Source organism: Arabidopsis lyrata (genome assembly GCF_000004255.2).
Source record: "Arabidopsis lyrata subsp. lyrata unplaced genomic scaffold ARALYscaffold_2, whole genome shotgun sequence".
Classification (NCBI taxonomy): domain Eukaryota; kingdom Viridiplantae; phylum Streptophyta; class Magnoliopsida; order Brassicales; family Brassicaceae; genus Arabidopsis; species Arabidopsis lyrata.
In genome coordinates, this window is record NW_003302554.1 from 14,244,035 (window position 1) to 14,268,792 (window position 24,758).

Here is a 24,758-nt window from a genome sequence, read left to right on the forward strand (position 1 = left end):
AATCATTTATTGTCGAGAAGTAAGGTTGGCCAATAAAATTAAAGCAAATGAATTAAAATTAAAAATTTAATGCTTACCACTAAAACTAAATAAACCAAAAGTTAAATGTCTTACAAAAAAAAAAAAAAAAATTAATCCCAAGTTTCTTATTGCAGTGACGCTCATCTCTTTTCCACCAAATGTAACTAACTCTGAAATTGACGGTTAAAATCAAATTTCAATAAACAAATGTAATTAGCCATTGTTGTAGTGTTTGCACTAAAAATCTCAAATCTGGAAGGCATACCTAAAGTATAAATGTTCACAAACCGTAAGTGTAAATACCAAAAAAATTTGAGGAAGCAAAGATGGGTGGACGAAGCTTATCAGATAGTGAATGCTTAGTTAAGTTATAGGACCTATCGGGGTGATAGGACACATAAACCCACATACTTGTTCTCTTTTTTTCCTTAAGTTTAAAGCCATCACACATTTTGAGTTTGTTAAACTTGGCCTCATATCTCGTCAGCCTCGATGTTCCTTGATGCAAATCCAAGAAAGAGCTCTCTTGATGTGTCTTGTAATTTGGTGGTTTTAGTCTTGCACTGGGTTCTTTGTTTCGAGAATTTTGTTGTGTCCAAGTGGACCGGATTTAAAATTTTTAGAACATGAGTTAGATCGAAAAAGTGTGAAGGATTAAAAGTTGAAAATCGAGACAAAGAAATCGTTTAACTTTGTTTGTGATAGATTGATCCCTTTTCTAAGATGCTATATATAAATCAACACATTTTCTCGGTTCTAAAATCGATTTTTCGGATTAGTTTATATATCTATACATGAATAACTTTATAGATTAATAAAATATCACAATCTTATTTTTATTAGTTTTAAAAGATTTTATTATGCTTGGATTTGCTTAATTGTTTTTGATAGATTCCCAAATAAAAAAGGACATGATGATTATAAAAATAAACTATGGGGTCAAACGTGTAAATACTGTATAAATCCAAACCTATCTCGTAAAATTTTCGTTCCGATTGATGAGAGCATGTGAAGCCACTAGATGAGTCAGGTCTCTTTGGTTTCGCACTGCGCAGCACTTTCAAAGCCAAGAGTCCGTCACGAACGTCGTCTTCGTCTCCACCGATTCTTCACGTATTTTAAAACTTTTCCGATTTGTTTTCTCTTTTCCGTTTAAATCTCATCGGAAATTTTTCCCCGGAATATCTGAATAATCGTATCTGTCGATTATACCTTTTTACTCTCTGTGATTTTGAGTAGATTCGGCTTCGTATGATTAGGGTTTGAAGGAGGTGATTGTGGTGTCTTTGGTTCTTCGTGGTTTTGTTTCACTGTAAGTTAGAGAATTGGCTCCAGTTGATATTCCTAGGGTTTTCACAAATGTCGGAAGCTTCGAGACGGAGTAGGGTTACTATAACTCTAGGGCGTAGCGGTCAGGTACGTTGAAGGTTTTTTTTTTGTTCATCTCACTGTTTTTGTGTAAGCTAATTTGATTTGGTGAATCTGGAAAATGAAATCTTTAGAATTGTTTTATTTATGGAGATGAGTTGGTGTAGGATTTATGAGTTTTTGAGTCTAGAAAAGTGCTTATTTTGGTGATGTTTTCTTTTGCAGGTGGTGAATCGAGCTGCAAGTGATTTAGATGATGGTTATGAGTTGCCTAGAATTGGGACTAAGCGGTCTGTCAAAGAAAGATTAGGGAAGCAGTTAGATAGTTCTGTTTATGGTGGAGAAGAGGTGGTCAGTAAAAGGTGTTAACTTTATCCCTCTTATGTGTACTGCTACTGCATATTGAATGTCAAGAGCTTCTTAATTTGTGTTGTTGCTCTTATTGTCATGTAATCTAGGACCTTGTGCTTGGGAATAATTGAGATTTGAGAACTCTGGATGAATGAACTGATGGATTATGCTCTGTGCTTGCTTGTTGCTGCTTGTTGATGAATGACCCTTTTCTTTGTTTATGCAGGCAGAGAGGGGAAGCAAGTTTGAGTGGAAATGGTATAGATGTGAATTACTGGATACACACTAGCACATGTTTGCTGATTTCTGACCCACCCCTCTTTGTTACTAAGATTTGCAGATCAGTCAAAATGATCTCCGATTCAAACTGATGCAAAAGAATGCCCAGAGGCGAGCTCAGAGCGATGAAGGCAGCACTATGGATCTTCGTGAAAAGCTCTCAAGGAGTGAGCAGCCTCCTCGTAGCCTTGATATTAGACCTCGTATGGCTGAGCCGAGGGATCTTCCTTTACCTTCATCAAGAACTGCTCGTGGTTCCTCTCAGATGATTTCATCACGTAGTTCGCATTCTGCATGGGATTTGGAAGATTTAAGACGAAGGTCTCCAGAGAGATTTGTGGATACTTCCAGGGGTCTATCGCCGCCAAGAAATACTGGACGTATCATTGGCATTCCAAGGGCTCCATCCCCCCCAAGAAATGCTGGAAGGGTAATTGGCACTCCAAGGGATCTATCAGCGCCAAGAAATAGTAGAAGGATCATCGCCAGTCCAAGGGATTTATCCCCACCAAGAAATGCTGGAAGGATAATTGGCTCTCCAAGAGACAGATCACCTCCAAGGAATGCTGGAAGGAGATTTGGCGCTCCAAGGGATCAATCACCACCAAGGAGCACCAGAAGCTTCAGTAGTAATTCTAGGGCTCTGTCCCCAGCTAGAAATATTGGAAGCTACATGAGTTCTTCTCGGGGTTTTTCCCCTCCTAGGAATCCTGGAAGCTACATGGGTTCTTCTAGGGGTTCTCCTCCACGTAGTAACATTGAAGATTTTCATGGACGAAGCAGGATGCTTGATGATATGAGAGCATCCCCGTATCCTGTTAGAGGTGTACTAAATGGTCAAGTGCCAGCAAGTGGTGCTCCTTTCGCCAGGCCAATGTTACCTCCTCCAGTCCCAAACCCACATCCATTGCCTCCATTGAGCCAGCTTCCTCCACTTGGAAGTATGATGCAGACCAGTCCCTTCTCTGTAAGATCTTTATTCTTCTTCTCAATTTTTGGATGAATTTACTCTCTTCTTGTTCTTTCTAAACATTGGGTGAGTACTTCATATTTACCTCGTGTCATTCTTAGACCCATAAACCTTTTGTAATCAGATAGTCGAAACTTTATGCCTTGTTCTTATACATATGTTATAATATGGCATGTATATCTGCTTGGTGCAACAACAGGTGGAAGAGCCTCTATCAGTTGATGGCTTTCTAAATTCAATTGGACTTGGAAAATACTCCCTTGCCTTTAAGAGAGAGGAAGTAAGTGTGCCATTATTTTCTTATCGTAGAGCTTTGTGATTTTGGCTATTGTACTAGTGTATGGGTTCTTTGTTGTCTGAGCTCTGTTTTGTCATTGTTCTTCAATAACAAACTTGACTAATATGACAACAGGTGGATATGACCACAATAAAGCAGATGAAAGAAAGTGATCTAAAAGATCTCATCATACCAATGGTACTTTTTCTTTTGTTTCTTATCGATCAAAAACAATTTAGATTGATCTGTTCTTTTAGCAGATATCTTGAACTTTGTATCATTGTATTGATGCAATGCAGGGTCCAAGGAAGAAGATTCTTCAGGCTATAGCGTCTCTTCCAACAAGGTAGCGATGACAAGACGGGTTTGGCCTCTCGCTGCTTCTCACTCTTTTTTGGTCTTGTTAGCGTCTATGCGGCTCGCAACTATGATAATTTTTTGAGATCCAACCCGAAACTTTTCTCTCCGGATAATTGTAGGCAGCAGAACTTTCTTTTGTAATTCTTCTCTGTTATGGATTTTTGTTTTCTTTTTTCTGGTATACAATCTGTTAAACAAGCAGCCTAATTGTGAAATGCGACGGTGTTTTGGTGTAATCCAAACACACTCTTTTGGTTGGTATATAAATCAGTGAATCTCACCCTGAAAGTAAAATAGGTTTTTATCTGTCGTTTATGTCCAACTCCATTGATTCTCGTAGTAGACTATTAGGATTCCTAATAAGAAGATTTAGAACTTGTGAGAGTGAATTATAAAGAAGATTTGTGAGAGTGTGAAAAACAGAAGTAGAACTTGAGTCAGAAATATTTGTAATTAGAAGTGAAATGGATATTACCTGTTGTGGAATAAAACAAAACAATAGAGAGAAACGACAGCGTAAGAGTAAAAGAAGTAGTTTGAGAAAAGTCCCACATCGCTAAGCTGAGTGGTTGTTCCAAGGGAAAGATGCATATAAAACAAGGCCTTGGTCCTTAGTTTCAAATCACGCAGCCATGTGGTGAGCACAAAGCGAACTATTCTTTCGCCTTTTACTAAAGAATACCGTGTGCTCTCCACGCTAAGTGGCATACGCCTATTTTTGGAGGGTTCTACTTTCGAGTGGGCCCAACAATTATTTAGTTGAAAGTTTTGGGCTCTATTATGAGTTGAGTTAAGCAATAGTTAAATGTTTGCCTTATTAAACATTTTCTCATTCTTGTATATAGTTCTTATCGTTCTATTTGTTGTCTTAGCTTGTCCCATTTTTTTGCAGAGGATAAAAGAGCTTAGCTTTGTGAAATCTCATTGTCACTTATCACGATGACAAGCTCTTCCCATTCCTTGGAGAAAGCAGTTCTCAGCAACGTCGAAGCCAATGTTTCCCCAAACCTGAGCCGAAAATTGACAAACAAAGAATAGAAGATTCCTCGATTCCTCTTGGTGTCGATATAGCACACAGTCCGAGTTCAGCCCTCTGTTCCATCTCCGCATTCCATCCCCTGTTGTCAGACGATTTTGAATGGCAATCAAAGTAAGAAAAGAGTATTTTGGCGTTGCGTGTTGGAACCAAATGCCATTGTACCAGTCAGTCTTTCCTTGGCTTGCTTTCCCTTAAGTTCCCCTTGGAGCTGAACTTCTTTGAGATTTTGTCCTCCCCTGTTCTCCAAAGTGAAACATCATCGCCTTGCTCACCCGGATTAAGTTTCTGATCACCTCTTTTATTTCGTTCATTGGTACAGACATGTGGTTTCTGCTTCGATGAGATCCCCATGTCAATGTAACCTCTTGCACCCGTAATGTCAATGAGAAGCGTTAGGCTCCTTTTTATAGCGTCGCCTTTGATGTTAATTTATTTCTCTATCTCCTTCTTATCTCGGTCTCGGTGGAGAAGTGTTACTGTGTTAGGGCTCAAGTTCTTACATCTACCCTATAAAACAAATCATCTTGTTTTGGTTTTAAGAGCTTTCACAAGCTAGCAGCCTTTTAACAACTGAACTATAGTTTTGTATTTTTGATCAATCTGAGAAAATGGGTACAATAAAGTGTAGAAGGTCAATCAAAGTTACTACTAGACTATATCGTATGAAAAGATCTCAGACTTGTGATGATGGAACAGCTCATATGGACGTGAATGTAATGGAAGTTTGGTCCCTTTGGGACAGTTTCAAAGTCACTTCATAATTTTCAATGAATTTAGATACTCAGATTCATTTCTTTCATCATACATATCTCAAAAGCTTCTGATGGAATGGAAACTAAGTAGGATGGATCAATCGTGAAGTTTAATATATTTGAATAACGCCACAAATTCAAATTAACTCTCTATCTCAATCTGAGGGCAAAAAATTGGAGATGAAGAAGATTTGTGAGGATGAAGATGAAACTGAGAGTGGGACAAATAGAATTTGAAGAAAGAGAACTGAAATGGATATTTTTGTTTTCGTGAAAGACGAAACAATAGAGAAAGTCAGAAGGTAACGAAAGCGTAAGAGTAAAATAAGTAGTTTGAAAGAGTCCCACATCGGGAAGATGAGAGTTTGTTAGTAGTGTGCGATGCATATAAAGTAAGCCCTTGGTCAGTTGTTTCGAAGCACGCAGCCATGTGGTGAGTACAAAGCGAACTATTCTTTCGCCTTTTACTAAAGAATACCGTGTATTCTCCACGCTAAGTGGCATACGCTTATTTTTGGAGGGTCCTACTTTTGAGTAGGCCCAACAATTTTTAAGTTGAAAATTTGGGTTTATTTATTCGTTATAGATCCTTCTAAAGTCAGATATTTATTAATAATCTCAACGACATTTTGTTGTGTTAGCTTTTTATTATATTTTATGAGTTCTAGATTAACTTTCTAATTTGTATCAATCACAATAAGCTCTTGAAGATAATTTAGTTTCGATTATATTAGACAATTTTATCTTATATATTGGCAAGATTTATTTGAATAAGAAATACTTAGTTTGTTATTGTTTACAATTATTAGTTATTACCAATAGAAATTTCTTATAACTCATATTATTTGTATATATTGTTCAAATTTTTAAAAGTTCATACTTTACAAAGAGTTTTGATAACTTTTATAAAATCGGAGAAAGTAAACAAATGAAAGATTCTAAACTATTGCTAAAGAGTTTTCTATAATCTTGTTGATTAGATTTTCATAATCTTGTAAAGTTTACCAAACAATCTCTCTATTTTAATGATACTTTCATGACTTTATTTTGAGAAAAAAAAGTGTAGAAAGTCATAAACCAATAACATAATTGTTGGCGTCGGATCCCGCACCAGAGGTCCAGGACCAACCAAAGATTGCCACGTAGTCAGGGTAGCGGCCCATAAAGGATAAAGCCCATCAGACCCACGAGTCAAAAGAACAATCGAAGTGGTAACCACCATAAGGAGAATTCGAAGTGACTGCACCTCGACACGAGTCCGGAGACGAGGTCATGGTTAAGTCGGTCCAAGGACATTTGGGCCGAAAGGCGAGGCCCATAATGACCAGAGTCAACTCAAATTCAAACGTTGAGCATTAAAGTCAAGGAATCAAAACGGACACATTTAAGAGAGAATAATTGTACTTAATTAGCCATTTAAATGTCATTTTTCTATGTATAAGTATAGAGGCCAATGGCCATGTAAAGAGTATCTCTCTTTTGAGCAAGAAATACGATAGCAATTTTTGTAGCAATTCATAAGCCTTTTACGTTCTTATTTTTTGTCTCTCAAGAATAATCTTTCCTACTAATAAAAATACTTGAGTGTGTGAATCCGACATCCACAATAATAATTTGATGACAAAAAAAAATAACATAATAATTTAATTCATTAACAATCATAGATTTTTTTTGTTTTAATTGAATAACACAAAACTTTTATTGACTTTATAAAAGTATGAATCCAATAACTCTAGATTTATGAAGATTTTATATTACTTTTTACAAATCTTAAACTAATAACATCAAACTTTAACAAAATTTAAAAAATCTTGATTGAATAACAACAGATTCTACAACATTTTAAGTAACTGAAACTCTAATTAAATCACAAACCAATAACACAACACCCTCTAATATTTGATTTATTTAGAAATATGAAAATATTTTTATGATTATTGAAAATATTTTTTAATACATAGATTCTAAACCTTAAAGTCTTGGCAAATACATAAATAAAAATTAATGACATAAGGTTATTTAAAAAAAAGAAATAGAAAACACAACATAGTTAAACAAAATTAAACATTGTTTTTGAGAAAAAGTATTGGGCCAAAAAGGGTACTAATTGGGCCTAGCCTATTTTTAGTGGGCTTTTAGACATTTTTATCTGATCATAGACTCTTCCCAATGTCTCTGTTTAGGGCATCTTCTCCACATGAACCAATAACCCCATTTCGTTGCCATTCCTCTGTTTCCGTAATCGGTGAAGTAGTAGAGAGCTCTGAAACAGTGCTTAAAGATGAGCTTAGTTCTCAGATTCAGGCAGCATTTATCTCAAACCTCCTCCAGATTATCACTCATTTCTCGAATCGGCGGTTACCGGAGTTATACCCAACCGGCGAAGATTGAAGATGAAGAAGAAGAAGAAGAATTCGATCAGAGAAAGCTCCCAACAGATTACGATCCAGCGACGTTTGATCCAACAGAACATCGAAGTCCACCAACGGATCGTGTATTCAGACTCGTAGACGAGATCTCATCTCTAACATTATCAGAAATCTCCGAGCTTGGTAAGATTATAATGAAGAAGAAAGGTATGACGGAGTTACCAACAGTCGCTGTTATGAAACCTGGAGCTGGTGGTGGTGGTGGTGGGATGGTGAGTCAAAGTGGTGGTGGTGGTGGTGTGAGTGAAGAAGCTAAAGTGGAGAAGACAGTGTTTGAGATAAAGTTGGAGTCTTTTGAAGCATCTGCTAAGATTAAGATTATTAAAGAGTTAAGGAGTTTTACTGATTTGGGTTTGAAAGAAGCTAAAGCTTTGGTGGAGAAGACTCCTGCCATTTTGAAAGCTGGTTTGTCTAAAGAAGAAGGTGAGAAGATTCTTGAGAAGTTGAAAGCACTTGGTGCTAAAGTTGTTTTGGAGTGATCATCATCATCAATTTGTTTCAAGGTTGGATTTTTTCTTCTTTTGTTCCATCTATGAGGTCAAGATACAAGGTGATTATGGTTTTGTAAGGTCATAGGTTGTTACACTTGCTCTTTCTTTCTCATTGCTAAATTGGGTTTTGAGAGATGAATCGTTGCTAGTTCAAGATGTATTGCAGAATAATACAAGTGTAGACTTTGTTTTAGTTTGTTATTATTTTTCCATGGCTTTGATCTTGACTCAGAACTTTGTTCATTTCTAATGAAAGCTTGTTTCTTTGGCTCCATGAAATCAATTTTGTTGATATCAGGATCTTTGAGTATGAAATGTTCAGCATATATTCGAACAAATTACTACCATTTGATAAAAAGGACCCTTAAAATGGTGAGACGATTTGCAGGGAATACTTGAAGAAACAGCGATCAAAAGTTAGGTTTTTGCTTAGGCTTAGAGTTAGGCATTGGCATTGGCTTAGGCTTGGGCATTGTCTTAGGCATTGGCTTAGGGATAGTCTTTGCCTTATGCATTGGCTCAGGCTTAGGCTTAGGCGTTGGGATTGGCTTAGGCTTGGGCATTGTCTTAGGCATTGGCTTAGGCTTACGAAAAGGCATAGTCATACGCTTAGGCATATGCTTAGACTCACGAAAAGGCATAGTCATACGCATAGGCTTAGCAAGCTTTTCCAGCAAAGCAACTGGCATGGAAGCTGAAGCTTCCACAGACGCAAGAACTTGATAGATATCGACCCACTTGGAGGAAGTCGTGCAGGAGGTTATGTTCTATTAGATATTACCTGCAAAGTTTCAATTTTAAGTTTGAAAGTGAAGTTTATGCACGTTGTTGTCTCCACAAATTGAGGAAGTAGTAGAAGGAAAAACTAACAGATCCTCACGTAACTTTAATACCCTATTCATGTAACACTTTTGCAAGAACAAAACGAAGATAGCTCACTACTAGCAGCAATTGATAAAGATTATATCAAAAGAAAAACTGATCACTTGTTAATGATCGATCATTCATTGTTTGAGGTTGAAGCAACTTTAGCCGCATACTTGACTAAGACGCCGGTTAAGAGAGCCTTCTCCTTCACCTTTAATCTGTGAATCATAATTGTAGAAATCAATCAGTTTAAGTATAAACTCTACATTGGTAACTATTTCTTAGCAAGATTGCTATAATGCATTTTTTACCTCTTTGAAGATCCAGGGATTTCTATCTTTGAGCTATTTTTCGCTTGCCCTTTCACAAGAATCTTTGTCTTCTTCTTTTTCTCCTTCTTCTTCCCTTCGACTCTAGCGGGTTTCGCTTCTGGTTTATCAAAGCCAACTCCTCCACCCAAGAGTTTTTCTTTACCGAGAAGCTTTTGCTCCAGCCTGCGGATTCTATCTACTCGATTTTCTTCTGAGGATGACAATAAATTGTTCAGAGGTTCAAGATTCTCTTCAGCGACTTCTTCTACATCATCCCCACCAAGTTCATCATCCAAGAATGTTTCTGCTACAGCTTCCTCGTATTGTTCATCATCCAAGCGTGTTTCCGCTACAGCTTCCTCGGATTTATTCGCCTGGAATGAAACTAAACGTGTCTCTAGTTCCTCATGCTCTCTAATCTCTCCCTTCACAACTTGTTTCTCAAACTTTAACTCGGTTTCCGAATCACGTCTCAGTTCAACGGGAGGAGATTCAATGCTACTAGAGATATGATTTTGCACATCTTCTACCACTTCCGTTTCATATAGCTCTTCTTCTGAATCATCTGATTCTTCCCCTGAACTCAAGAAAGCCTCTTCTTCAACAACATCAGCATTAGAATCTCCTTCAAGACCAGAATACGGAAGCCTCTGCACCTTGAAACCGTTATCTATGTACACTTCCTTCGACCCCGATTCATCTGAAGTAAACTCCACAACCTGACATTTGATCTGCTTTATAACCTTCCCAAATGCTAAGCTCTGTCCAGTGAACTGTTTCACAAACCTAAGAAAAACCAAAACTTTGCCTCACCACCAAAGATAGAATCATAGAAACACTAATTTACAAACACCACAACTCTCATACCTATTTGCTTCAATCTCACTTTTGAAATCAACATGAGCAAATCCCTTACACACAGGATCCTTAGTCTTTTTATTCCCAGACACAGCTGGTGTTATACACAAAATGCCACTTACTTCTTTAAACGCAACCTTAAGATCTCTATGAACATTCTTCTTCTTAGGAAGATTAGTCACACGAACACGAAACCCTATTTCAGTTTCTCCAGTTCCTTTTCAACCCAACAATCCACAACAACTAAATAAGATTCCAAATTATAACTAAAACGAATTCAAAAGAGTGGGACAAAGAAAAGTTGAAACCTTTGATGAGATTATTGTCACGCTTAAGTTGTTGAGACTTGAGAGGATCATTCTTAAGCTTATTGAGATTAGCAGCTTGAGCTTTCCAACTTTGCTGAATTTCGTCGAGCAACTTATCTTCAATAGAAGTTTCGTACTTTTTACCTAACCCAAATCCACGAGGCTTTTTCTCTAACCATTTCTTCATCTTATCCATTGGTAAAAACTCTCCTTCATCTTCTTCTTCTTCATCTTCTTCATCAAATTCACCCCAATCCTCATCATCTTCTTCTTCTTCTTCTTCTTCTCCATCATCGTCCATCAGCTCGGAATTACGCTTTTTGACAGCGAATGAACAAAACCCATTACTTCTTTTTTCGATAACTGCTCGAAAGCTTTGTCGAATTCTATGAGAAATTGAGGTATACTTAGATGTAGTAAGCGAAGGAGAAATCAGATATGCAGAAGAAGAAGAAGAAGAAGAAGACTTAAAGGAAAACGATGACTGAAAACGAGAATGGAGCAAAACGGAATTGCAGAGCGTAGCTCCGTTCATAGCTTTGTGTTTTCGTTTTCGTTATCTTCTTCTTCGTCTTTCGCCGGAGAAGAAACTGCGTAGTGAGCAAACAAAGCGTCATCAAGAAAATTCGTTAATGGGCCTATTTGGGCCTCATTAAAAGCCTATTACTTTGGAATCTGATCCATTAGGCCCATATGTTAATATCTGGCCTCAATCATACTCTGTCATAACTTGATGTAGCACCATAAATGATATGTTTGCTTGCTTACATCATTTAGCATGACTGACCAATAATTATTTATTGAAATATGTATGAATATGTGAGACAACATCTTTCAAAGGCCCCATGTTTTTATGAACTTCAAGGTCACATTGATATACACCTTTTTTTGTGCTAATGCTGATTTGAAGGACCCACTGCAATTCATGGATGGAAGTTGTGAGAACTTCTTAAGAATACAAAATGACAGAACAAAAGCTGAAGATAATAAGAATTAAAAGTAATTTTGTAAAGTTATTAAAAAATAAAAACAGAGCAGAAAATACAAAAAATGCTAGGCTGTGTGTAGACCCATTGGAGGGATGGGGATTATGCTTTGTATATATTTACATGTCTATTTTGTAAAATGGACCATTCTTGATTTGAAGTCATTAGATCTCTTCTCAATGGGACCATTTCTTCATACATGTTGGTCCGTTACACATGTGTGTGTTTCTGTAGTATAATACGTATCTTATACTTAAAATTAAAGATACGGGTTATGACTTTAGATTTTTTGGGTTACATATATATATGTCGTCTTAGGATTTGGTCTTAAAATATCACCAACGAATAATCACTCTACTACTTAAGTTCAAGGAGATACAAGTATTTATATCAAAGAAATAAATGCAGCTATATGTTATTATATAGTCAAACATGCACAAGACTTTTTTCATTTTAAGAGGCGCCCTATCATTGTTGTTAATTAGTCTTCATAAATATTTAATGTTAGGTTGAGTTGGCCTACACTATTGAGTTTTAAAGTCAGTCAATAGTCAATACAATATAGTTTTTCTGGTTGCTATTTCTATCATCTTTTAGGAAGTTTAGTAACTTTAGAACTTTAAGGATATGAACATGTTTATATAATGTCATCTATATACTATATAGATTTAAAGTTGAAACCACGATAGATATCCATAAATCTAATAACTACGAAAACTTAGAAAAATGATTATACATTATAGAGATTTTCATTAAAGAATAGACTCAGTCTGTCAAGCCGCCATAGTAGTTAATTGATCTCGATTAAAGTTAATAGAGCTCTAAGATATAGACCAAACTAAAAAAAACTTAGTGGGTAGTTAGATAAGCAGCAACTTAGGCACTATGACAATGATAATAGGCTACACGAAGCTTTTGAGTGTACTGTGTACATAATAAAAAAAAAAGGTGTGTTTATAAGATATGATTTCATAATTAAAAAAAAAAAAAAATCAGTATCCCTAAATTGTTGAAACTAATTCACTTTTATTAGGTTGAAAAACATATGTGAGATCATTAATTAATGGGGCCACATCTTCACTCTCACATTAAACTTAGTTTCACATGTTGTATATATATATATATATATACACAATTGTATATATATTATGAAAGAATAGATAAAATATATACAATTGTAAAATATAACTAGATAAAGTAAAAGAATAGTATGTACTATAGTCGGTTTTTAACTAAGTGTTTGAAGTGATATTACAGTCATATTTTTTTCATTGTAATATCCTACGAATTCCATTTGAGGCTTTTTTTTTGTTTCTTGAAAACAGCCCTCAGTTTTTTTTTAAAAAATTTTCATTCTTCTATGCATGTCCCATTATTATTATTATTTTTGGTGATATGTGATGTATGTCCTAATATTATGTATCTAAGTACGGATTATTTTAGTACCATTTAACTATTTATATAGTTTTGACGACGTGATAATGTGTTATACATTGAGAAATACATGAACCATCGAAAACTATTTCCTTACAACTCTAAAGCAAATAAACATCCATAATATAAAGGATGATTGAATTTTGGCATATCTACATATATATACGTATAGGAAACCAAATTAATACTAAAATTTGTAATTTAATGATATCTACTTGGGTTTTCAAATACGCTGCACGTTGTTGAAAATAGTTTATATGTTTATTATCACAGAATATATATATACACACACACACACAAAAACTAACTGAAATTAAATTAGTTGTTGACGTCGAAACATATATCTTAGAGAAATGATGACATGTGATTGAATTTGATCGGAGCCTGTATTCCACAAACAAGAAAGATAGAGAGGTTACTTGAACAAAAGAAAAAAGAGGATCGAGACAAATAGGAATATATATATATATATATATATATATATATATATAACAAGGGACATAAATCGTGGTATAGCGAGTCATAATCGGCCAACGCCGACCAATGTCCAAAAAGATTAAAGATGAAAAAGGGTCCCTTTGATGAACATTTTTTGTGTGTAAATCTCGATGGCAACTCGTACCAGATTGTTTAGAATTAGATAGCTTAGTGTATTTTTAATTTATAGAGGAATATTTTCCTAGCTAGCTAGGTTTTTATTTTTGGGATTTTGCTTAACTATATACTCTAAATATAAAAAGTTTGATTGTATTCAAATGGTGATAATATGGAGATAGTGAAAAACTGAAAACTTAGCTATAAATAATAGTCAAAAGAAACTCAAAACTATACATTTATATATTAACAGCTATTTTGCTATGGTTATATGCTTTTTTCAATGTATACAAAATAACTTGTTTTTGGAGACCAACAAAACTAAAACTTAATTAGTATGATTTTCTCCCTTCGTACATGTAATTCTTAATTTTTCAACAAAATTAACTCCAGTTTTTGCAGTGTAAAGATTCAAAAATATTGTTTACTAAATACTTCTTCAACCTTAAGAAACGAAATAAATTTACTTCAACGAAGAAGAACAAAGTGGACACGAGAAACAATGATCTTTAGTTACTGTGTTGTACAGTGTATGTGAAAATGTCACTATTCATCACTCATCTTGCAAGTGTTGTTGATATGTTTGATAGTTTGATTATAGACAGAAAAAATGTGAAAAACTAAAATTCATGTTGTTATATAATAAATCGGAGTCTGGAACTCGAATTTTAAAATTCATGTTGTTATATAGGCGTCATTATCATTCCATTGAAATTGGTAGCTTCAATGATTTGAATTCACCGATTTTTCAATGTTTTGATTATTCATTTTCATGTTCTCCTTTAAAAAGAATATTGTGGAAATGCTTCCCAAAATTTATTCAATGTAGAAAGAAAAGAACATGTCCTGTGGTCCAGTGGTTGTTGAGAATTGGAGAAAGTTTGAAGGAACTAATCCAGGTTCGATCCACGTTGGAAACAAAAACACATTTGTGTAGAAAGTCTGGGCTTACTTGATAGTCCAGTAACAGGCGATCTGGCTACCCCTTGGTATTAGTCGGAAAGCATTTCAAACTCGGGACAGACAGTGTGGCGGCCCTTCGGGGAGAAGTTCACTCTGAAGCACTTCGGTGCGTTTCTACCGGGGCTGACCGGATCAGCCGATAGGGTTTATAAAAAAAAAAACATATATTGCTGAAAATGACTAGACCCACTTGTTAACTATTCATTGTAATTCTAGTAACTCAACATGGACTCATGATCATCATTGTATATTACAAAAATATGCATTATTATGATTACATATCCAAGAGATATATCAATAGGGTCTGAGTTGACTATGCTACAGTACAGGAGAAAGAAAAAGAACATTTCTTAATGAGTAGTATCAATTAATGTGACGATGATAGTATAAGATCATGTCTAGTGATATCATATGTACGATATAATTAGATCTGAAATAACCATTCAACAATGACCTTTGACTATAAGGCAAGAGCTCCCATGAGCCATGAATCGTCTTGATTTTCTTCAAGAAAATAAGACATTAACAAAAATGACAAACCCTACCACGAGAATGTAGTGTCAGTCTGATAAATTGTTGTAGGTTGGGAGGTGCATATTTTCCCTCCTTTCAGATTTCAATTTCTTGGCTTCATTAATGTTAATATAAATAAACATAAAATGCATGATAAAAATGTTAATGTAACTGTAAATGTGAATGCAGAATCTGAATGTAAGTAATATTTTTTAAATATTGTCTACCTAAACAGAGAAAACGAATTAGTAGACCAACCTATAGCCATAACAAATAGATAATGAAGAAGGTCTTCCGCCGAAGATACCAACAAAATATTTCTAATTCAAAAAGTATCCTATTTGTTTCTAATTTATATGGTACAATGTAGTTTTGAATGGTTATTTTCTCGACGTTATTTTCTTTACCTGCGTTGCTAGTAGCCTAGTAGCTTTTCCGCCCTTTTTGGCTTTAAAAAATGATAACTTTTTTTTTTTTTGGACAAGGCTTTAGAAAAATTAAATTAGTTTTTTTCTTATAACCAGAAATTTGATAGAAACACAAAATTTCAAACTAATTTCACCATGGATTTTTTTATACCAAGAGTGTTTTTAAAAAATAAAATAGAGAAATTTTTTCTTTGTCAACAATAGAGAGTTATATTTGGCAGTTTTTATTTAATGACTCCAACATAATCATTTTGTGCAGAATTTAATTATAGTATCTACTTCATCACTGTTTAATTAGTATAGTCAACTAGTTACATAGTATACAAAAGTGTGATTGATGTATATTAGCTATTCCATAAGTTTTAATTCTAGTCAGTATGAACATATTTAGAAATGTTATGCAAATTTGCATAGACAAATCACACAAAACAAATATGAAACATTTGTTCTAATACACCTGATATTATACGGCAAGCGAAAATTTGGATATAGAACTGGTATCATTTTATAAATCGAGATGAATTATTTATAATCATTAATTAATTACGATAAACCGAGATCTTATCCCAATGCCCAATGGTATAATTAAAGACGAAAGAGCAAAAATACTTATGGTATAAATCAAAGATTTTGTAAGGCACACGTGAAAGAAAGTAACTACAGTAGTGATTAATAAAAACAGGCCAATGATTTAACACTTTTATGGCATAATTAAACCAATAAGGGATCACATATATATGACATATTGATACAAAAAGGAATGTGAAGAAAATCTCCGGTTCTGCGAAAAAGACTTCCACTACTCTTTCCCACACGCTCCCGACCACTGTTTCCCTTTCCTCTAATTAACCAATCTTATTTAAACTCCTAATTATCTTATTTTTATATATATTATATCATTAATCTCGTTAGTCCCGGTAAAAATGCACCAAAAGACTATAAAGTAGAATTTTTTCGAAAGATTTATCATACTGTCTAACCTAAATTTGGAATGTTTTTCGACTAATACCAGGGACATCCGGATCGCAACCTAAAACATTAATCAAATACTTATGGTATCGTTAAGTAAAGAAAGTTATAAGACTTTATCCGCATTATGTTCAGATTAAAATGATAATTAAGTAAATAGATTGTAGTTTTAGTTATAAAATCTAGGGAAATTGTTAAAAATACCCCTTTTGGTGTGTCCCTTTTCAAAAATGCCCCTTTTAGATGTCAATTTTCAAAAATGCCCCTTTTTAAATCTGAAATTTTTATAATGTTTTATTAGGTTTATAAGGTACTTATGGATTGTAACTACTACTTGAAGACTCGATCCAAGTATTTATAAGGTTTTATAAGGTGTTTTTAAAGGTTTTACAAGTTATTTTAAAGGATTTTAAAGGTTTTTCAAAGGTTTTACAAGATATTTTAATGGTTTTTAAAGGTATTTAAAATGCATTTATAAGGTATTTATAAAGTATTTATAAGATTTTAGATACACATAAATGTAGTTTGTGTATGTTTTAATAATATTACATACATATTTGGGTAAATCTTATATTTTTAAGAGCATTTTTTATAAGATTTTAAAAAAGGGGTATTTTTGAAAAGTGGCATTGAAAAAGTGGCATTTTTGCAAAAGCCCCTAAAATATATTGTATTATTATCCAAAATCTGAATAAATTACGAAACATCTAAAATATTTTCTATTCTATTCAAAACATCGATTTTTCGTATTAAAATTCGGTTTATCCGTAAAATAATTGAAAAGTATAATTTATTTTTTAACTTCAATAAAAACAATCATATACATCTTTGTGAGTAGTTTATTTGATTCCTAATTTGCTTTACTTAATTTGAATTTCATTTTTTTATATGTGTGATATATATATATATATATATATATATAACACTAATAGCAAAATATGTAAATATGCTAGTAAAGATTGGAAAAATATTTAAATAGGTTAAAAATCTCTATGAAAACTATATGTCACAATTTTGTTAATAAAACGTAAAGTTTTCTTCAAGAATTTTTCTGAATTAATATATAAGGGATAGTCAACTTTTCGCATTTTAATAAAATGCAAAACATCATTTAAAATAAAATGCTTTTGAAACATAAAAGTGCTTCAAATCTATTGAGCAACCGTCATGTGCCTAAAATGGTTTGGGGGTGTTACATCTAATCACATCAAAACAATAACAAAATCATCGCATTCAAGCAAATCAAATACTTATTCTTATTAAGAGATAATATGATTAGATTAACCATAATGATTCAGAATTTGATAACATCGGTAATTTTGATTCGATCTTTCGAAGCTTTTTATCTGGAGATTTTTAACGATTCTGCCATTTTTTAGACTTTTATTTTTCGGAACACCATTTAAAAAACTTGTTATGGGGATTGGGGAAGGCCATTTTTGCAACAAAGAAAGACGGAAATGCCCTCCTAGAAACGATGGTTTGACTGCTCGGCTGAGCATTTAATTCTGCCGGAGTTGCATTGGTAACCCAAGGAATTAATTCAAATTTATGTATCTCTTTCTCTAAACATAATATTCGTCCACGATTTACAAATCCAAGCAAAAGGTAACTCTTGATCATTGGCAATTGTTTGTCAGTTTGTTTTGGTCACGAAATTGTTCTTAGATCTATCAATCTTGTTGTCCATCGATTATCCAAATTTGTCCTCTAAAAACATCATTTTGCCATATCTTGCAGACTAAACTAATGAAATTAGACGAAGATACTTAAGGAGATGGACCAGTTATGGTAGACAAGGGGAAGGAGGTGGACTAGGGAGGCGACAATGGGAGTTATGAGTATTATAAGGTTGGAGTAGAGAAAGAGGAGGAACCATCATATGATTATGACCAATGGACATATCATGTGGATTGGGATCCGTATAAGAAACTGGTGGACGAAAAAGCATAAGAGGAAGAAAATGAGAGACAAACAAGTTTAGAGGAAAATCTTATGGACGTGAATAATGAAAGTGGAGGACAAGAGCTGCTGGTGGTGGAAACAAGAGAGAATTTGGTGGGCTAGGGAAAAGAGTGCAGTAGAGAAAGAGATGAAGTCTTGTGCAAATCGTAACCCTCTTTATATAAAGGCTCGCATATCCCTTGCTGTCTACAAGGGGAAGAATGTATTTTACATGTGCCACAACGTACAACAATGACCTATTTGCAAAAGGAGTTTTTCATAATAGCACTTCGAAAAACTAAAACCCGTTTTCATGCCATTATTGACAAAAATCCCTTTTATCTGCTAACCGACAAATTCCAAATTAAACACGTAAAAATGTTTCTCTAAGCGACCAACAAAATGGTCCAAATCACAGAAAATGCTTCATTACCCAGGCCCATTAAGCTAATCACCAATTAATAAACTCCACGTCACCATTAATTTCAAAAATACGGCCATCTTTCTTCACGAGGTAATGTACAAACAAACGTACATTAGCTGTAATGTACTCATGCAACGCCTTAACCTGCCACGTATTACGTAATTACACCACTTCTCGTTCCTAACCTACGCGTTTCACTTTAGCGCATGTTAGTAAAAAACATAAACCAACAAATAAAAAAACTCAAAATTCAAAACCCAATGATCGGATTCGGACCATCCCCGTCTTGATTCATGGAACAGTGACAACAGTCCCGTTTTCTCGGGCATAACGGAAACCGTAACCGTCTTCGGTCTTCTCTGTTTCATTTGCAACAACACCACTTTTTTTTTTTTCTTTTTCTTTACTCATTTAAATAAATAAAAATATTAAAATCTCTGTTTCGTGTTTATATATCCAAACAAATGAATGTCTTAAACCTTCACTCTTCTCTCCACACAAATTCACATTTCACTTCTCTCTTCTTCTCTCTTTTAGATCTCACCGGTTTATCTAGCTCCGGTTATGGGGAGAGAATGAGGAGTTACCGGTTTAGTAGTGATTGTGTACTCATGTCAGTTTCATCCTCCGATTTTTCTAACGATATGGATTTGTTATGCGGAGAAGATTCCGGTGTGTTTTCCGGTGAGTCAACGGTTGATTTCTCGTCTTCAGAGATTGATTCATGGCCGGATGATTCTATCGCTTGTTTTATCGAAGACGAGCGTCACTTTGTTCCTGGACATGATTATCTCTCTAGGTTCCAAACTCAATCTCTCGATGCTTCCGCTAGAGAAGACTCCGTCGCATGGATTCTCAAGGCGAGCTATTCACTTTTTCTCTATCTCTCATTTAAAAAAAAAAAAAAAAAAACTAAGCTAAAATACGCCGCCGGAAAGTGTGCCGATGCTAAAATACGCCGATCGAATCGTTTACATGCAGAGAATATTTATTGTCTGAATCTTTGTCTCTTTGTGATGGTTTATTTGACAGTATTGTGGTTTTGTTTGGTTACAGGTACAAGAGTATTATAACTTTCAGCCTTTAACGGCGTACCTCGCCGTTAACTATATGGACCGGTTTCTTTACGCTCGTCGATTACCGGTAAGTTTTTAAAAACGTCAACGTTAGTTCTCTGTTTTTGATTATATTGATATGACAAATAACAACCCAAAAAAAGTCCTTGTTTTATTTCACCTTTTCTTTTTATGGATCGATATGTTTATTGACTTTTCTTTCAAAAAAAATTTAATGGAGCAAAAAATTATAATCGGTATAGAACACCAATTAGACGAGATTAATTTAGTAGAAATTAATCTGATATTTGGAATGTACGTAAACGATAGAACAGGAGCGGGATGGGGGATTTTATTTCGTTTTTTTTTATTATATTATCAAATATGAAAACAAATTTATATTTTACATTGATGTTTACATAATAATAGTATACTTTTGCAGTAAACTTTATATCCTCTTTATTGAAAACTTTATAATGATAGTGTTAAAACGCTCCTCTACGATATAATATTTGAGTTAATTCTTGTAATTTAATCAAATGATTATATTAATCAGCTTTAATTTCTGCAAAAATAGGAAACGAGTGGTTGGCCAATGCAACTTTTAGCAGTGGCATGCTTGTCTTTAGCTGCAAAGATGGAGGAAATTCTCGTTCCTTCTCTTTTCGATTTTCAGGTAGATATTTTTTTTTTCTTTCTTTAAGAATCTGAAGTTGCTCTGTTTTAAAGTATATTTTAATTCATTTCTCTGTATATGTAAATGTAGGTTGCAGGAGTGAAGTATATATTTGAAGCAAAAACGATAAAGAGAATGGAACTTCTTGTTCTAAGTGTGTTAGATTGGAGACTAAGATCCGTTACACCGTTTGATTTCCTTAGCTTCTTTGCTTACAAGATCGATCCTTCGGGAACGTTTCTCGGGTTCTTTATCTCCCATGCTACAGAGATTATACTCTCCAACATAAAAGGTACGTAATGTTGTATTGTATGATCCATAATGTCAATTAGGTAACATAATTTGGGATGGTTCTAACACATGACCAATTAGTACAGAAGCGAGCTTTCTTGAGTACTGGCCATCGAGTATAGCTGCAGCTGCGATTCTCTGTGTTGCCAATGAGCTCCCTTCTCTGTCCTCTGTTGTAAATCCCCACGAGAGCCCTGAGACTTGGTGTGAAGGATTGAGCAAAGTAGGAATTGTTATGTCACATTTAGATGGAACAAGGGAGTAACAAATTGCTAATTAATGCCTTTTTGTTATATTTGACTTTCAGGAGAAGATAGTGAGATGCTATAGACTGATGAAAGCGATGGCGGTAGAGAATAATCGGTTAAATACACCAAAAGTGATAGCAAAGCTTCGAGTAAGCGTAAGGGCAGCATCGATGTTAACAAGGCCAAGTGATGAATCCTCTTTCTCATCATCATCTCCTTGTAAAAGGAGGAAACTAAGTGGCTATTCGTGGGTAGGTGATCAAAAGTCTACCTCTAATTAAAATGTGGGGAGTGAGACTAGAGGACCAAGGAAACAAAATCTAGGAAAAAAAAAACATCTTCTGTTTAAGTAGAGTATATTTTTTAACAAGTACATAATAATAAGGGGAGTGATGAAGAAAAGAAGATAAAAGTGGTTATTGGGTGAGTTAAGTTAAAATTAGAGTTTTCCAACCAAGGGGAAGGAATAAGAGTTTTGGTTACAACTTTTATGGAAAGTGTTAAAATTGGGTTTTGGGGTTGGTTGGTTGGTTGGGAGAGACAAAGCTCATCATTAATGGCTTTGCAGATTCCCAAGAAAGCAAAATGAGTGAGTGAGTGGTAACACACACGTGTTAGAGAAAAGATATGATCATGTGAGTGTGTGTGTGTGTGTGAGAGAGAGAGAAGAGCATTTGCATTAGAGTCCTCATTCACAGGTACTGATGGATAAGACAGGGGAGCGTTTGCAAAAGATTTGTGAGTGGAGATTTTTCAGAGAGCTCTTTGTCTTAATGGATCGCAGCAGTTTATGGGACCCTTCCTCAGCTTCATCAAAACAAAATCAAGTTGCGAAATGCGAAGTATATATAATTTGTTTTTTGGATTTTTAAGATTTTTGATTCCTTTGTGTGTGACTTCACGTGTCGGAGACGTGTATCTCACGTGTTTGTTTTTTCTTTCTCTTCAAATCTTTTATTTTTGGCGGGAAATTTTTGTGTTTTTGATTTATATACGTATTCGTGGACTCCAAAATGAGTTTTGTCACGGTGCGTTTTTCGTAACGTATGCATGCGTGTAAGGTGTCACGTATGTGTATATATATGATTTTTTTTTTTTGGTTTCTTGAAAGGTTAAATTTTATATATAAACGTTTTTGATTATATGAAGAAAAAAGTACATTCATGAACTAAATAATGGTCGTGGACAAGGAGGTTAATAGACGTGAGAGGATAATATGAGTGGTGAGATTTGATTTTGGTGTGGCCTGTGGGAGCACAAAGCATGTGAACATGTGTGTTGTGTGGATCGATTATGTATTTTATTGAACGACGAACGTATAAAGACAAAAGAAAAAATGTACTCCCTCCGTTTCATAAAGAGTGTCGTTTTAAGGTTTTATTTTTGTTTTACAAAGAGTGTCGTTTTAGGTTTATAATGCAAAATTTAATAACTTTTTATGTTTTATGACTATTAGTATTCTGCATATTGTTTTACTATTGGGTAGAGTATGTTTAGGTATATAGTTATTGATGTTTTTGTTTAGAAAAAACAAAAAATTTAATGTTTTCTTAATCTGTGTGCAAAACTCTAAAATGACACTCTTTGTGAAACAGAGAGGATATTTAATTTTAAGTCCAGAAGAAGAAAAGATGTATTTAATGTTTGAAAATGTAAGCTCCCTCTCAATTTTGCCCTAATTTCCGAAACACATTTTCTTTCTTGATCAGGGGTTCTCTAACGCATAATTCTACAAAGTAATTTTTTATATAACGATTTTAACAACAGTAAAAATACAAAAGAAAAAAAATTTATATGTAAAAAATAATACAAAAGAAGTAAAAAATAGTGTTTAATTTCTATCTTGGTTTTAGTAAAGAGAAACAATTAATAGGAGCAGTAGCATACATGTGATGTTGATCTGTCTCCATGTCAGAGAAAGTGGTCTCACCACGAAACCATAACGTAGTTACACCGTTCTATCTCTCTCGAACCCCTCAAACATTAGCCACACAAAAATACCATCTTTGACTATCCATATACATATAGGTATGCACACGATTCTACAAGTAAAAGGGGAAATAAGAAATGAAAAGAAAAAAATAAAGCTTACTGCAAAACAAAACATTTTTACATTATTGTATTTTAATCTTATAACTAAGTTGGTTTGTTTGAGTTTGAGTTTGTGCCGACAGAAGTGAACCCCACGTTGAGAAAATGTCTCCATCCTCTTCATTCTAATTAATTACTTTAATATACGTAATGAGATTTATTTATTTTCGATCAACGACATTATTTGCTCGCCCTCCAGTGAACTAATCCCACGTCTCATATGCTTTACACTAATCTCATTATTTCCTTACTTATCTATCGGATGTCACAACGTAATATACTTTCTATATCCTCATGACGCTCCTCTTCTATTTATTTATTATTTTAGCTTACTTCACTTTTCCCAATTTTCAACCATACATTGATATGACATAATATATTTTAAATCCAAATATCAACAATGCACTGTTACCACTTACCAGATTTTGAAACCATTCCACTCAAATGTACGTAAGGAAATATGTTACTGCTTCTACTCCCGTACTAGTAGTCACTATTTATTAACTTTTCCTTTTCTTTTACAAAAAAGTTGGCACGATTTTGTAAAATTCATGACATGAATTATGAATATAAATGGTATGTTGAAAGAGCATCAATATGACATGACAACCTGACCCTGAACCAGATGGACTTATAAATACGTACAAGATAACTATTACAGGAATATGAATACAAAATATCTTTATACGAGAAAGAATAGAAGCTTCACCCACTACTATTTAATCTAAACATGATGCAAAAGTAAAGAGAGACTATGGTTAGGTGATTAGCAACTGCTAAATGCTAATTATAAATAAATAATGACCAGCCCACACATTTGGACATATTAATCATGGGGGGGTTACCTTTATCATTGTTTATCAACTTTTTATTTATTTTAATCCTCTTTCGGGTTTTGATTAGGACACACGGGGACACAAAGGGACCTAAGCTTGCCTATATATCAGCGTATAAAGACAATCATCTTTTAATAACTATCTTAATTGATCCTTGTCCTGTTATTTGGTACACGCGTTTGCCATTAATTGCATACCTTTTAATTCTCGCATGAATATTTAAACCCCTTTTGGTATCATACAGTTCACGAGCAGTACTTAGTTTATCAAACAGAATATACATTAATTTTCTTATAGCTAGGAAAATGGATAATGACAACTAATGGGAATGGGGTAGAGACAAAACGATGAAATTATATGACATGATGATTTGCATTCATTTTAATTTATAGAAAATGAGGAGATTTATTAGTATTACATTACATACACATGTAGGTGAGTGTGTATTGTGTATATAGGCGCATGTAGATCATGTGGATGTGAGTAGGAATAAAATCAGAAAGACTTCACTTTATTCTCAACTAGTGTTAAAAAGTGAAGGATCCTAGGAGTAATTTTTTCAGAACAATACGCATAGATATAACCAACCAGCCTATTTCTCTATTCATATTTCATATCAACTTAT

The 24,758-nt window shown here is 34.2% G+C and overlaps 5 protein-coding genes across 6 annotated transcripts; 3 read left to right on the forward strand and 2 right to left on the reverse strand.

The window, feature by feature from the left end:
• Positions 1 to 1,002: 1,002 nt before the first annotated feature.
• Positions 1,003 to 3,909, forward strand: LOC9323349 (serine/arginine repetitive matrix protein 1). 2 transcript variants are annotated; one of them, XM_021035659.1, is made up of 8 exons: positions 1,003 to 1,134; positions 1,261 to 1,437; positions 1,615 to 1,751; positions 1,967 to 1,998; positions 2,073 to 2,986; positions 3,189 to 3,269; positions 3,402 to 3,464; positions 3,566 to 3,909. In XM_021035659.1, the coding sequence occupies exons 2-8, from the start codon at positions 1,381 to 1,383 to the stop codon at positions 3,614 to 3,616; spliced, it is 1,335 nt and encodes a 444-aa protein (XP_020891318.1). In that variant the 5' UTR covers positions 1,003 to 1,134; positions 1,261 to 1,380; the 3' UTR covers positions 3,617 to 3,909. The 2 variants fall into 2 exon arrangements, with proteins under 2 accessions (XP_020891318.1, XP_020891317.1); XM_021035658.1 differs by having other exon boundaries at positions 1,281 to 1,437.
• A 3,680-nt stretch (positions 3,910 to 7,589) lies between these two features.
• LOC9324822 (50S ribosomal protein L7/L12) lies at positions 7,590 to 8,616 on the forward strand. Its single transcript, XM_021010202.1, has one exon. The coding sequence runs from the start codon at positions 7,699 to 7,701 to the stop codon at positions 8,323 to 8,325; it is 627 nt and encodes a 208-aa protein (XP_020865861.1). The 5' UTR covers positions 7,590 to 7,698; the 3' UTR covers positions 8,326 to 8,616.
• Positions 8,617 to 9,190: 574 nt separating this feature from the next.
• Positions 9,191 to 11,398, reverse strand: LOC9324823 (ESF1 homolog). The gene is made up of 4 exons (XM_002888714.2): positions 10,682 to 11,398; positions 10,383 to 10,590; positions 9,516 to 10,301; positions 9,191 to 9,422 (listed from the first exon to the last, which is right to left on the reverse strand). The coding sequence occupies exons 1-4, from the start codon at positions 11,214 to 11,216 to the stop codon at positions 9,338 to 9,340; spliced, it is 1,614 nt and encodes a 537-aa protein (XP_002888760.1). The 5' UTR covers positions 11,217 to 11,398; the 3' UTR covers positions 9,191 to 9,337.
• A 7,681-nt stretch (positions 11,399 to 19,079) lies between these two features.
• On the forward strand, positions 19,080 to 22,348 carry LOC9324824 (cyclin-D1-1). Its single transcript, XM_002887241.2, has 6 exons — positions 19,080 to 19,796; positions 19,993 to 20,079; positions 20,569 to 20,667; positions 20,758 to 20,959; positions 21,045 to 21,181; positions 21,266 to 22,348. Exons 1-6 carry the CDS (start codon positions 19,401 to 19,403, stop codon positions 21,485 to 21,487), a joined length of 1,143 nt encoding a protein of 380 aa, XP_002887287.2. The 5' UTR covers positions 19,080 to 19,400; the 3' UTR covers positions 21,488 to 22,348.
• Positions 19,180 to 19,322, reverse strand: LOC110224217 (the record flags this gene model as incomplete). Its single annotated transcript, XM_021010080.1, is given in 2 exon segments — positions 19,180 to 19,284; positions 19,287 to 19,322. Coding segments are annotated over 2 exon segments (141 nt in total), but the record flags the coding sequence as incomplete, so codon positions are not given.
• Positions 22,349 to 24,758: the final 2,410 nt, after the last annotated feature.